This window comes from Harpia harpyja, chromosome 12, assembly GCF_026419915.1.
Source record: "Harpia harpyja isolate bHarHar1 chromosome 12, bHarHar1 primary haplotype, whole genome shotgun sequence".
Classification (NCBI taxonomy): Eukaryota; Metazoa; Chordata; class Aves; order Accipitriformes; family Accipitridae; genus Harpia; species Harpia harpyja.
Window position 1 is genome coordinate 39,283,583 of NC_068951.1, and position 13,230 is coordinate 39,296,812.

A 13,230-nucleotide genomic window follows, 5' to 3' on the forward strand; every position below is an offset into this window, starting at 1 on the left:
ATTCAAACTACAGTGAGGTCTGATGTTTAAAGCAGGGAGAGCTTTAATATATTTTATCTTGTTTCTGCCTTACTGCAAGTTTCTGGACACATGTCTGTAGAAATGTCCCTTGGTTTTTCGTCCCTTGGTTTTTTGAAGCGTGCAGAATTTGAATTTCTAAATCGTTCGTGGGCGTGCTGAGAGGTCACTTTACAAGGTGATGTTTAAAAAGGACTTCGAGACCCTCTGGTGTGGAGCTAGGTAGCTGCTTTCTAACAGTAGGACACTACAATGTAGTAGTAGTGCAACAGCCCACCATCGTGGTACGATTTGGGGTGCAATTACCAATCACTCAGAGAAATTTTTGAGATGGAGGATTTTAAAGTAACCAAGCGATGCTTTGGTATTGCAGCTATTTAAGTGCATCAGTCAACTTTTGAACTGATGGTTTTCCAGAGAGCAGCTCTCCAGTCCGAGTTCAGACTCGGGGTTACATAAATCGTTAATGATAAGGACATGTAGAAATAGTTTAATCTGCAATTACTTAATACTCTTTGATTAACCAATTACAACAGGCGTTCCCTCAAGTCCGCTGATGGCAGTGCTTCGTAGCAGGGCTGCAGCCCGTGCTAGCTGCTCTCGCCGCTTCTCCAGTGACAGCCGCCTGGTGCAACGCTCTAATTAATCGCAGCTTTTTTTTTTTTTTTTTTTTTTTTTAAAAAACGGACTGGTATCTTCATAGGCTACTTTCTACCCTTAGAAATCCCTAAGGTTTTTCCTCTTTCCAGAATAACTAGGGCACTTAATATGCCGTTGACTGATGCACAAACGCCGGGACCAGAATCCCTCTATTGTCCCCGAGGATCAAATGCTCGTAGCGAGCCGGGCGCTCGCGTCTCTGAAGTTGGCATTGACCGTTTTCCCTTGGCTGGGGGTATGAAACAGAAGGCTGATTGCTGCCGACACACTCACTGCAGGGTGTTTTTGGAGCTCGTGGTGATGTGGGAGCCACTGGACGTTAGTCCGTACCCCGGATCACATCCCTGCACCTGATGCTCTTGCTTTGAAGTGTGTGGGGGGGGAAATGTAAATGATTTTTTTTTTTTTTTTTTAAAGGGATGCAAATCAGATGCTCTCAGGTTTAGCCGACTGGCTTAAAATAGTGAATACAAAAGATGAGATTTATAGGGTGAAAAAAGGAATCCTTGCAGGCTTAATCTGTTGGACAAAAAGCCTCTGATCTCACTGTTTTCTTAGCCAGAAAGAGATGCCTGTGTAATCTATGGAAGGAGGCAGTAAATACCTCCTCACAAAAATAAACCACTTTCAAAAAGAACAAATAGAAACCCCACATTGTTGAGGTTATTTATTGGTTTTTCCCCCAGACGTTTTTCCTTTTTTCTTTAGAGATATCTTGTCAATAAGCTTAGAATCAAAAGGGGGGGCAGAAAAAGGAAGCTTGCTTCCCTTCCCAAGTCAAGGCAATGCAAATATATTAGCACAGCATCTTTTTGCTGGGTGGACTGAAAAGCTTTTCAGACTCAAAAATAAAAATGCCACACAAAAAACCCCCCCTGAATTCCAGTTCATTATAAAATGTGTACTTCCCGCTGAGTTTTCTGCTTTCTCTGGGAGACTTAGAGAGGTGATAATCTCTTTCTATATTGCTCCAGCTATAAGATCACTTGGCATCTTGCGTATAATACTGGGCACCTCGATATGGAAAGACACACTAGGAATTTGGAAGGAGTTCAGCGGCAACCCAAGGGGAACGGGTCATGTGTGCTGAATCATGTGGAAAGACTGCGATAATTAAGTATGCGGCAGAAATCCCAGCTGACCAGAAACAAAGAATGGATGAGACTGTCCTGCGAAAGGGCTGGAAATCAGATTTGAGAGAGAATTTTTAAGCAGGTACAAAGATGTGTAGCAAGGGCGGCGTTTGTTAGGGGAGAACTTGAGTTAAAAATGAGGAGAAGTGCCTTGAAATTGAAAATCCAAGTTGTCTTTCCTGGATAGTGTATGTGGTCCCTAGAGGCTCGCTCTCGTTCTGGCTGAGCTTTTGGGGCTCTGTGCTGGAAAAAACAACCTTTCTGGGATTTCCTCGCTAGATTGCAGGTTTAGAGACTTGAGGCAGTTTGGAAAGGGCAGCTCTTGAAATGGAGAGGAGAAAACTGAAGTGGGACTGCAGGGACGTGGCAGAGAGCAGGGCGAAGCGAGAGCAAGATGCGAGAGCTGGAGGTGCAGGAGGAAGGGTGGAAGGCAGAGTCTGTCCCTTCCACCCAACTGGAGTTGAGCCGGTCTCCAGCAAACATCAGCTGGAGCTACGTAGCATCGGGCTCGTCCTGGTCCCCTGTGCACCTGCAGCTTCTGCCCTTGCCGTTGCTGCCCTCCCATCTCAGGCAGGAGATGCTGCGCTTGAGATGAAGGCATCAAAATTAGTCTGGGTCCTGTTCCCAATGCAGCGGGTGCTGGGTTGTGAATCATTAGCAGCCCTATACACAGTGTCCAGAATAATGAATTAGCCGCCTTCTGCCAAAAAACCAAGTTGCGGCAGTGCCGTTAGGGAAGGTGCTCGTTTTCTCTCGCCGGGCACGTACTGTCTCTGCCTCCGCTGCTGCCGGGAGAGCCGAGCCATCCTTTGGGGCTCGTTACCAGATCTGGAGGTGCAGCCGCAGCTCGTTAGCGGTGGCGGGGTGGGGAGGAGGCACTGGAGGGCAGCTCACCACTGCTCTCTGGCAGGGAGTTGGGGATACAGATGTCCCTGTTTGCAAGGGGGAAAATGAAAGGAAGAGTGATAGAAGTACGAAATCAAAGAGTTTTCCAAATAGGTGCGCTCTCTGTGCTCTGATCATTCGGGAGACTCAACCAACCATGCGGGCTGAGCAGGGCTTGGGAACAGGGTAAATAAAAGTGTCCGTTTCTCCTTCCACTGGCGAAACGCCGCTTTTCAGGCTTCCATTTAATGAGCAGTCCATGATACAAGAGCCTCCTGAGGTATCTCAAGATACTTCATGTTTTTAATCTATTCCAGCCAGCCTGTTTTCTTTGGAGCTGTATCAAATCCATGCATGTGTATCACCCAGCTTTAAGCAGGGAGTCGGCAGCCAGGTTTGCTGCTTACCCCAGCTCCGAAGCCAGGGAATAGTTTGTTACCAGCTCATCCAGGAGCTGGGGTTTCGTTCGTTAGTGCACAGGGCTCGTTAAGGTGCCCTCACCAGGGGACCTTCAGGTCATCAGCATCTCCCCAGGCAGCGTCCTCGCCACAGCTACTGGGAGCGCTGCCCCAGCAAGGTGGCCGTGTCCCACACTGAAAATGCCTTGGAAGGTTTTGAAATAAATCTTGGGGTAAACAGCGGGGTTGGGAGCCTCTTCTAAAGCTCCAAGACATGGCAGGAGGATGACACAAGCTCCCAAGGTATGGGGCCGGGGGCTTGCAGAGGACACGGAGACCCGGCTCACAGGGCTGAGCCCCCTGAGCTGGGGAGAGCCACGCTTCCCCCCTCGCCCAGTGCCCACCGCTGTGACGATGCTCCTCTGCATCACGTATGTCCCTCTGCTTTCTTCCACAGAGCGACTTGTGGTCTTTGGGGATAACGGCCATCGAGATGGCGGAAGGCGCTCCCCGTAAGTAGTTGCATTGCTCTGCTTTAATTAACGCGGGGTTGTAATGTGCTGGGGTTTACTGAGCACCACCCGGCGCTCAGTTCTGTGCAAGAAACACGGTGCAGAGGTTTTCCCAAGCAGCCTGGGCTTACTGGGATGGAGCTCCCAGGGTCCACGGGGACAAAGCTGCCAGGGCAGCATGGCCCAGGGGACGGGATGGGCAGTGAGCACCGGCACACGACCCTGTATGAATCCTGATATGTCACTTAAGCGCTCTGGGACTCAGTTACCTGAAATAAAATACAGCTGTAGAAGGGGTGGAGGACTGGAAGCAGGTAAAACGCTGCTCCTCAGAGCTGGTGTTTCACCCACCTCGGCGGTGACACAGGTGGTGGCACGCTGGGTTCAGCTGGTGCATCTGCACAGGTCATACTGCCGTGGGTTTTTCAGCGTTATCCTGGGACCGTCCTTGTGCGCTGGTAAATGCAAGTCAATAAAGCGGAGCCGCGGAACCCGGCCGTGCTGGGGACACAGACGCCGCTCGGCTGGGGACAGCAGATCTCCCCTGAGCTCCAGGCTGCTGCCAGGCCAGGGGTTGTCTGCAGGGGGTTGTCGCTGCAAATCCCCCTGCCGTGCAGGTCTTGTAGCTTCAGAGGAAACTTGGGTCTCCCCAGTTGGGTGTGTAGCCTCTCTTTAGGAAACCCGGGGGGTCTGCGCAGCGCCGTGCCGTGTTTAATGCCTCTTCTTGCAAATTGCAGCTCTCTGTGACATGCATCCCATGAGAGCCCTCTTCCTCATCCCCCGCAACCCGGCCCCGAGGTTGAAATCAAAGAAGTGGTGAGTCCCTTTCTTAATCTTCAACGACTGTAAAAACATTTCTGGAGCAACTTGTTTCTGCAGCCCAGGCACGCTGGGGACTTGGTGCTTACATTTATATAGCTTCAGGGGTTGGTGACGGTCTCCAGCATCACTCCAGTGAGTGCAGGTTGGGGTCTTGATCTCCTATGGAGAGGCAGTTTGGTCTGCAGGAGTCGCTCACCATGGGATGGAGGGCTTCCTAGGTAGGCAGAAAGGGGAACGCTCTCTCACACTGCCATTTCGCAGCGCAGAGTTGGCTTTTCCAAGGCGGTTTGTGCAGCCTGAAGCCAGATGACACTTTGCTTGGCTCCCGTTTCTTTCCAGTCAGGTTCCGTTTTCAAGTGGAAACATGTATCCAGGCCAAAAAAAAGGATAGTTTATCTTGAAGGCCCAGGAATGCAGAGATTTGTACTTAGTTTGGGCTTTATTTTAAAATTTTGCAGGAAAAAATACATCACTGTTTTGAAAAAAACACAGGGCATGCCAATAAAAACCCGTAGGAAAAATATTCCTGAAGCCCAGCAGATGTTGTTTTGTTACTGTATGTTCTGTACCGATGGAGCTGGAGTCCTTAAAAATACTCATCTTTGGTTCGTGCTGTTTGCCTGCCCCAGGTTCAGTAGCGGTTTGCCCAGGAAAGATCTGCCAGATGTTAGAGAGGCAGCACTGCCCCTTGCTCCCAGATAGGCTGAGCTCGCAGGGGGAAGTTTTGCCTTATTCCTGGAAATTACGCTTATTATCTTGTTGAAGACACACACAAAAAAGGAAGAGCAATTGGTAGGTATTGAAAACACTTGGTGCCACAGCAGCAGGTATTTTGTTGCTGGGAGAGGAGTGAGAGGGGCTTGGAGTCCTCCGCATCGGATGCATGGTGTTGGGGTTTTAGGACCAGCCTCTGAAAACTCACCCAGGCTTTAGCAGGAGGCATCTTAATTTTGTCAGCCCAATCATCAGCTGCTCCAGTACCAAACCAGGAGGAGAGCGACCTTTCCCGGCTGGGTCTGCAGAGGATGTCAGAGATGCTCGCTCTCCTTGCGCAACCTTTTGAGGATACCATTAGTCAGCTAAGAAAATAGTTTATACGCTTGTTTTCTGCCAGATCACCAGCCCTCTACTTCATTATCCTCGCTGCTACAGCACAAAATGGATTGTAAGACTTTCAGAGTTTATTTTTCATACAAAAGTGCTGTTTATTCAGCAAAGGCTTCCTCAGCCTCCAGGCAGAGGGGAGCTGACGAAAGCAGGTATTGAGCAGAGCATTTCCCCATCTCCTTAAGGTAAAAATGGAGCTGGGATGGAAGTTGTATTTTCGTCCCTGCTCTGAGATGTGCTTTGTGCGAGCCGGGACGTTTCTTGGCATCGCCTTCCCCTCGCGTGCCTGGCGGCTGCCTCAGGTTCACACGTTTCATGGTGGTGAACCGTGGTGGTATCTGCCCGGGCTCAGCTGGTCTGTCCAGGGCTGTGCTCTGCCCGTGCCAGCGACGGCATCCCGGCTGCTTGGAGAGAAGGATGGCCTGGGAAGTCATAGTGTAATGAAACTCCGGCTTCAACCCCTCCATGAGCAGAGCTGGGACACATGTTCCCCAGGCAGCTCAAACCTATATCCATCTTCCAAGCTTTCATTGTGATGGGAAGCTCCGAAGGATCCAGACAAAGCTCCACCAACTCTATTGATTCCTTAAGAGCAATTTTTTTCGGCATTTTCAGTGGGACACCGGGCAAACTTGCTGTCCTTGGCTCGTTTCTCAGCTGGAGGTTTTGGGCCTGGCCAAGATGGGTCCTGGAGTTCTGCAAGCCCAACCCAAGACGACTGGAGATGTTTGACCAGGCTTTCACAGTGGCTCTCTGGCGATCAGTGGGTTGGTTTTCACAAGCACAGATCACAAGACAAAAGCAAAATGAAGAAAGGTTCAACTTGAACCTTGAGTTTGTCCTTGCTTTTGTGCATGGCAACACATAAAAGTACACCGAGCGGGCAGACCATCTTTTTCCTTATGTGAAAGAAATAGCGAAGTGACTCCAGCAGCTTTGAGGGTAAGGCAGGGAAAGCTGAGAGGGAATGCAGACATGCGAGCTGCCCTGAATCGAAAATCCCAGAGAGGAAGATACTTTTGTTGCTTACTAAATCCTTGAACTCACTTTTAAAATAGCGCTGTCTTCCTATGAAATCAAAGACTCTTTGGTATCATTTTCTTTCCCAATTAAAGCCAGCCAGCAATGAAACTTTATTTTCTTCTTCCCGCGTTTCGCAGGTAGAATGGACTTGAACTTTAGTGATGTCGTTCCCATAAACACTCCCTCGCCCTGCCTTATAAGAGATGACAAAAGCTCTTTGTTAATGGGGTGATATTTGCACTGTGATACCACTTTTCATTCAAGCAGCTGCAAAGACTTTGCAAACATTGATTTAAGCTTTACAAACCCCAGGAGCTGGAGGAGCACGTGTTTCAGGAAGGTGGGCTGACCTGCGCCCGGGGAGGGGATGAGACGCGTGGCGGTGCCCTCCTGGATCAGAGCCACGGAGAAAGCCCTTGTCTTCTGCTCCAGCTCCAGTGAGGGCCGAACTGTGCCACTGGACAGGCTTGCTTTTCTGGAGAGGAAGATTTCAGGAAAACCAGAAGCCTAAGCTGGTCCCTATCCATAGCTGCTCAGCCAGCTCCAGGATGCAAAGGTGTCTTAGGGCATCATAGGGCACTGGGACCCCCATCCCCAAGAGATGGGCAAACCCAACACTTACTGGAGGATCACTTTTCAGCTACTTCACCTCGACCGTATTTGCAGGTGCTCTGGACCACACATCCAGGACTGGAGTCTCTCCAGCTTCACACCAACAGGGGAGAATCATACTTTAGAAGCAGGTTTTTTTGAGCACCGCATGGATTGTCCCTTCTGGATATACCAGGACACTGGGTTTCTTGAGGCAAGGTGGGGAAGGAAGATTTGCTCCTTAATAAAGCTGGAGGGAGGATTTAATTGGATCCAGTAGCTTATTTTACTTTTGCATCTCAATTTGGATGGATTAGCACTTAAAAGATAAATCACTTTTAGTCTGACAGCTTAAAAGTAAAATCCCCAAAAGTTTATAGCTTTACTTTTAATGCAATTCTGTAGTATCTGTTGGCTTCTGACATTAATTTACACTCATTTTCCTATTTGCTAAAGCAACATAGAGTATAGTGGCCTGTCAACATCTTTCTCTCTTGTAAATCCCTGTTCTCTTGGGTTTATAATGTGATGAAATTAGTTCCAGGAAAACTTCTGATATGCAACACTTGAGACTAAGAGAAATCTGTTTATTAAAGATTTGGCTGAAATTGTTTTAGCTGAGATTGAATTTAACTGTTTGCTTGAAGGCAGGCTGTGAGAAGGGCTGGGCTCTGCCACCCGCAGCCACATTCCCACCTCTGCCCAAGCCGTGCTGCCCAAAGAGCACGTCCCATTTGCCTGGATCTGTGATCAGGGAGAGCGGGGCATGGTGGCCCCCGGGACCCGGGGGGTTAGTGATGCTGCTGGGTCTCCCTGAGAGAGCAGGGAAGGGCTGCAGGCAGCGAGCATCGCTCAGAGGTTGTCTGAGCTTTGACAAGCCGTGTAATGTTGGGTGGTTAAACCTAAAAAAATCATCAACCTCGCTTGCCCCGCTCATCTTCAGAAAGGTGCATCTCTTGAAATATGGCCCGGGGCCATAAAATGCGAGAAACAATCCATTAAGGAATTGCATTTATATCTGTATGCGTTGTCGCTCGTTTCCACCTGCAGTTTCACAGGTCAGAGAGAAGGGAGGAGGAACACTCCCTTGCGTTTTCTTGGTTGCCATTGAGGACCTCTAGCTTTGGTGATTCCCTGGTCAGGTCATACTGATGGGTCCCAGCTTTCTCCAGACTCAGCAGAATGGTGGTTTCTCCTAATTGCACGAGGAAGGCATAGATAGGAGCATGCATGGGAAGAGTAGGAGAGGACAAAGTGATAGAGGGCACATGTGATGGTGCAGCTTTGAGACAGTGCTAAGCATCAACAGAGAGGTCATGGGAATCCTCTTGGAAGGCTGCATCTGAGCAAGAACTGTGTAGCAGCCAAACAGTCTTCTCGAATACCCACAGGTTCCTCACTTTCTAATACGAGAATCGACATATTTACCTGTTTTTTCTGTACCATCCTTTTCTATCCTTGGCCAGGTCTAAAAAGTTTCAGTCCTTCATTGAGAGCTGCCTAGTGAAGAACCACAGCCAGAGACCAACCACGGAGCAGCTGATGAAGCACCCCTTCATCCGTGACCAGCCCAACGAAAGGCAGGTCCGCATCCAGCTCAAGGATCACATCGACAGGACTAAGAAGAAGCGAGGCGAGAAAGGTTAGTGGAGAAGCGAGAAGGGTTAGTGGAGAAGCAGCACTCTGGGCAATCCTTGACCTCTGCCATGCGCTTGGAGATCCCTAGCGTAGACCAAGGCGCATCCGTGCGGGCGAAGCATATGGGTGGAAGGAAGGCAAAGAGGACTGGGCTGCTCGTGGTATCAGCACCAGTTTCCCTTATTGAGACGGCCAAGTTTGTTCGCAGACTGGTTGAATTAAATAGGTGTGGTCCTTCTGTGTGACCACGCTTCTTAACGGTTTTGAGATCAGATTATTTTGTTTGATTTGATTCCTCTCAATCATTGAAACGAAAATAAATATCCATAATAAAACAATTGGTGTTCATACGAAGCCTACAGGTGACTGTCATTAGAGCTAATCAATGTTTTTAAATCTTTTTTTTCCTGATGAAAAATGGTGTCTTTTTTGTCCAGGTGGTAATTTCCACATGAAACATTTAAGCTTTGATTCATTAAAATGTGTGTATAAAATTTACATCTGCATATATGCATACTGGCGCGTGGGAGGCAGAAGCTGCTAAGCTGAATTTTTCCCAGGTCACGTATTTCATGCCAAGTCTGTTGATCTACGTGACATTCACGCTGCACCAGTGATGAGCAGAGTTGTGCAAACGAACATCTAGATAAGACCCTTGCCCCAAAGCAATTCCGTTGACTGGGAATAACCTATTAAACCGAATGTTTTCAGTGAACTCTCCGGGCCCTATCAAAGTCCTCTGAAAGGGAGATCAGATAGCTGAAGAAACTTGTTAAAGTATTCAGCTGCTTGTGAACCGAATTTTAATTTGAAAGCTCATTTGTAGAATCCAGCAAATTAATATGTCACTATTTCTCTTCTTATTGGTAGCGGTATTAATTTTTCATGCGTACCTTCCAGCCCCTTGTAATAGATTTCACTACAATCAAAACAATAAAACGGGATCCCAGTGAAGTATTAAATGTGTTTAGTCTGGCAAATGAAGGTTGGACCCTAGAGATGGAGAGTAATTGGATAAATGCAAGCCTTTCTTTTACTATCATTCCCTTCATCTGATAAAGATGATATCCCAATAGAAATCACAGTATGTAGCACAACGTTGCAGTTGGGCTTTTATGTAGATGTCTTCATTGCCGGGAAAATACATGGATTTGCATAGGAAGAGCATATGTTTTGGGACAGAAGAGTTAGTGCCTTCAGAGCCGTAGTTAAATCCCACCTTCCCGTGCCTGTGGCTTCAATAGCTTGTGGTGCACCTCCCTTTGAAGAACCCTCCTGAAGGAGGGGGTCCCTCACTGTCTTTGCTATGTGGGGATATATTCTTATTTTATGGACACCCCCCATCTTTGCATTGAGCATCCGTGGCTGTTGGGGCCGTTGCCCGCTGTGCTGGCGCTGCCGGCCGCGCTCCGGCCAGGACCGTAGCCCTCTGGCCGGCCGGCAAAGGCCAGCACCCAGGGAGACCACCCATGCTTCCCTGGCCTTGCAGCCCCCCCTAAAAGCAGAAAATGCAGGGAAATAATGCTGCTTATTCTTTGTCACGCGAGAAGAAGAGTTGTCTGTTCTGCCTTCAGAGCTCTGGGGTTTTCAACCACTGGAGAGACAAACGAGTCCAGCAAAGGCCACTAATAAGCAATTCTGTTCCTAGATGAGACAGAGTACGAGTACAGTGGAAGTGAGGAGGAGGAGGAGGAAAATGACTCTGGAGAGCCCAGGTAAGAATCAGCATTTCGTTTCTGCCCTTAGGTCTCTTTAATTCTGTATAAAATCAGCTTGGATTACAGGCGCATATGAACTAGAAATGGAAAAAGGATAGTTTGAGCACCGAGTCCCATTCCCTGGCAGAACAGAGTATATTCCCTCTGCTAGATAGCGCATGGGTATAAACTGATGCTGTAGATCACCTTAGCTAAAAGCTGGGGAAGAAGACGCGGGTACCCCATTGCCTGTGGGATCTGCAGCGCGGTGTTGCGCTGTCATGCAATGTGGGTATTTAGATGTGGAAGAAATGCGAGGTGAAATTAAAGACGACTCTTTAAAATGCGGTTCCTTACATCCAAGTGTAACTCCCTATTTCCATGTAACTTTCCACCATGAAACCTTCCCGGTGCTGCCGCAAGCACGGTAGGGCTGGAACTTTCTTTCTTTGGTGACATTTTTCACAGTCATTGTAATTAGTATCAGGTTATTCCATTATTTCACTGAGATAACATAGTATTTTAATAGCTGGCAATGATTCATGCTAAATGTGCTTTGTGAACAGCTAAATATAGTGTGTGCCACTGCAGCACAAGAGGCTTTGGTTAGAAACTTAATGTAAAGGAAACCTTTAGCAAATAAATTACTGGTGAGCCGTGAACAGAGCGCTGCGTCTGCTGCCCTGCCCCGACACTTGTGGTCCCTCCGTCCCTCCATCCGCTGCTGCCCAAGCTCCGTGGGGTGTTTGGATGCTGCTGGGATGAAGGGAAGAGGGGCCACGTTGGGAAATCACGCAGAACTTCCCGTGGCAAGAGGGGATCTTCTCTGATGCTTCTCTACTACGCAGCTCCATCCTAAACCTGCCCGGGGAGTCAACGCTGAGACGGGATTTCTTGAGGCTGCAGCTGGCAAACAAGGAGCGGTCGGAAGCGCTGCGCCGGCAGCAGCTGGAGCAGCAGCAGCGGGAGAACGAGGAGCACAAGCGGCAGTTGCTGGCCGAGCGGCAGAAGCGGATCGAGGAGCAGAAGGAGCAGAGGCGAAGGCTGGAGGAGGTAACTGGCCAGAGCCGAGTAATGGGCTGGCAAAGGCTGGTTTTGGGTGGAACAGCGGGATTTCTGGTAGCAGGTCCCGAGTGACTGTTCTCAGCCTGGTTTAAGAAGATCATGTCCTAACCTCTCTAGTTGGTAACCCCAAATGTTTTGCTGCACTGGTCAAAGCCCCCTCCTCATCCTTTTTGCGTACCCGCCTCCGGCCGCTCTCCTCACCACAGCAAGCGTTGCCAACTCTTGTGAAGATAATAATGCTGGTTTGCTATAAAATAAACCCTTGAAATACAAAATTTAAAGGGATCCCTGGAACTGCTGAGCAGAGTTAGCCCATTACTGGGGTGATAGCTGTATTCAGTCGAGGTGGGCAAAACTCTTACTGGTCCAGGTATCTGTCAAGTTCGCTGTCACTATTTGCTGCTGTGGACTGTTATAGTTGAGGAGAAGGTGAAAAGATCCATTTGCCCTTTGCCCAGATCCACGTGCCACTTGTGTCCCCTTTGGTCCCTAATTTCCAGTCCCTGCCAATTACAATTTCTCTTGCAGGGGAGGGGCAGATGCCTGCCTGACTTGTGCAACGATCCATACATGCCCCGAAGCATAAGATTTCATTACCCTTGTCTTAACATACCAGCTACAAATGCGATCGGTCATAAAATTATCCACCCCATTTAAAATCCAGCTGCAGGATTTGACCGGGTGACTTTGGGTGTCCCTGAGCTGCTCAGCCTGGCTGCGTACCCTGTAGGAAACACTTGCTTTTGGTTTAGCTCCTGGTTCTTGGATTGCAGAAGTCCACCAAAAAATAAGGGGGCTTTTTCCCTGCTCTTGGGTTTTTGACGGGGTTTTGCACGAGGAAGGATACCCATTGCCTCGTGCTGAACTCATCCCAAGCGTCTGATTGAAGGGTTCATACATTAAGGGTAATTAAATTAGCTTTCTGAAGAGGTCACCGATATGTCTGGAAAAAGGACTTGCAGTAAATGGACTATTAGAGCAGGCAGCCCCTTAATTTGCGTGAGCCAGAGTGTCTGTTAGGTTTCACCTGACTGTCCCTACGGGCTGGGTAATGCCCCCGGGCCAGGGGCACAGACAGGAAGGAATTTCAGGCAGCTGATGGCGAAGATGATGGTGATGGTATGGCCCCTCTTCGAGGTGGTCCTCTGAGCCCCTCCAGGGTGAAAACCAACTCGGGCAAATCCCAGGCAAAGCATTTTTTCAGTCTGGTAAATATGTAGGTCTGTCATGTTGTCAGAGCGCAGAGCATGGCGTGTTCAATACATTGTAGGTCAGGCTTTGCTTGCGTCCTGCACCCTTCCCAAAGCTGGCGAGCTGCTTTGAGAGAGGACAAGCTTTGCACGTAGATGCACCCCGAAATCCCCTGCCCCAACAGATATTTATCTGAGGACTGCCGTAAGGAACCCTGGCTCTGCCTTTGTCCCAGTCTGCTTGCTGCAAGCGGTACAGGAGCAGAACAACAGCAGAATAAAAGCAGACACCAGATTAGCTGCAATCCTGTAATGAATACAATGCTTGCTGCTGTATTAATATGTTCTCCTCACATAGAAGAAAATTGTTCTCTCTCTTTGCTGCTTCCCAGGCTGGTTTTGAATGGAGGACTAATCTCCTTGCTAAGCTGGCGAGCTCTGCCCTGAGCTACGGAGGCACTGCCTCGCGGGGTCAGGCTGTGCGCAGCCCA

At 48.9% G+C, this 13,230-nt stretch overlaps 1 protein-coding gene across 7 annotated transcripts in view; it reads left to right on the forward strand.

Moving 5' to 3' along the window:
* The window catches only part of TNIK (TRAF2 and NCK interacting kinase), a 167,910-nt gene that overhangs the window by 107,603 nt on the left and 47,077 nt on the right, over positions 1-13,230 (forward strand). For all 7 annotated transcript variants that reach the window (XM_052805179.1, XM_052805184.1, XM_052805180.1 and 4 more), the window contains exons 8-12: positions 3,552-3,606; positions 4,344-4,422; positions 8,616-8,791; positions 10,436-10,502; positions 11,333-11,537. In XM_052805179.1, coding sequence (XP_052661139.1) covers positions 3,552-3,606; positions 4,344-4,422; positions 8,616-8,791; positions 10,436-10,502; positions 11,333-11,537 — 582 coding nt within the window. The remainder of the gene's footprint in view (positions 1-3,551; positions 3,607-4,343; positions 4,423-8,615; positions 8,792-10,435; positions 10,503-11,332; positions 11,538-13,230) is intronic.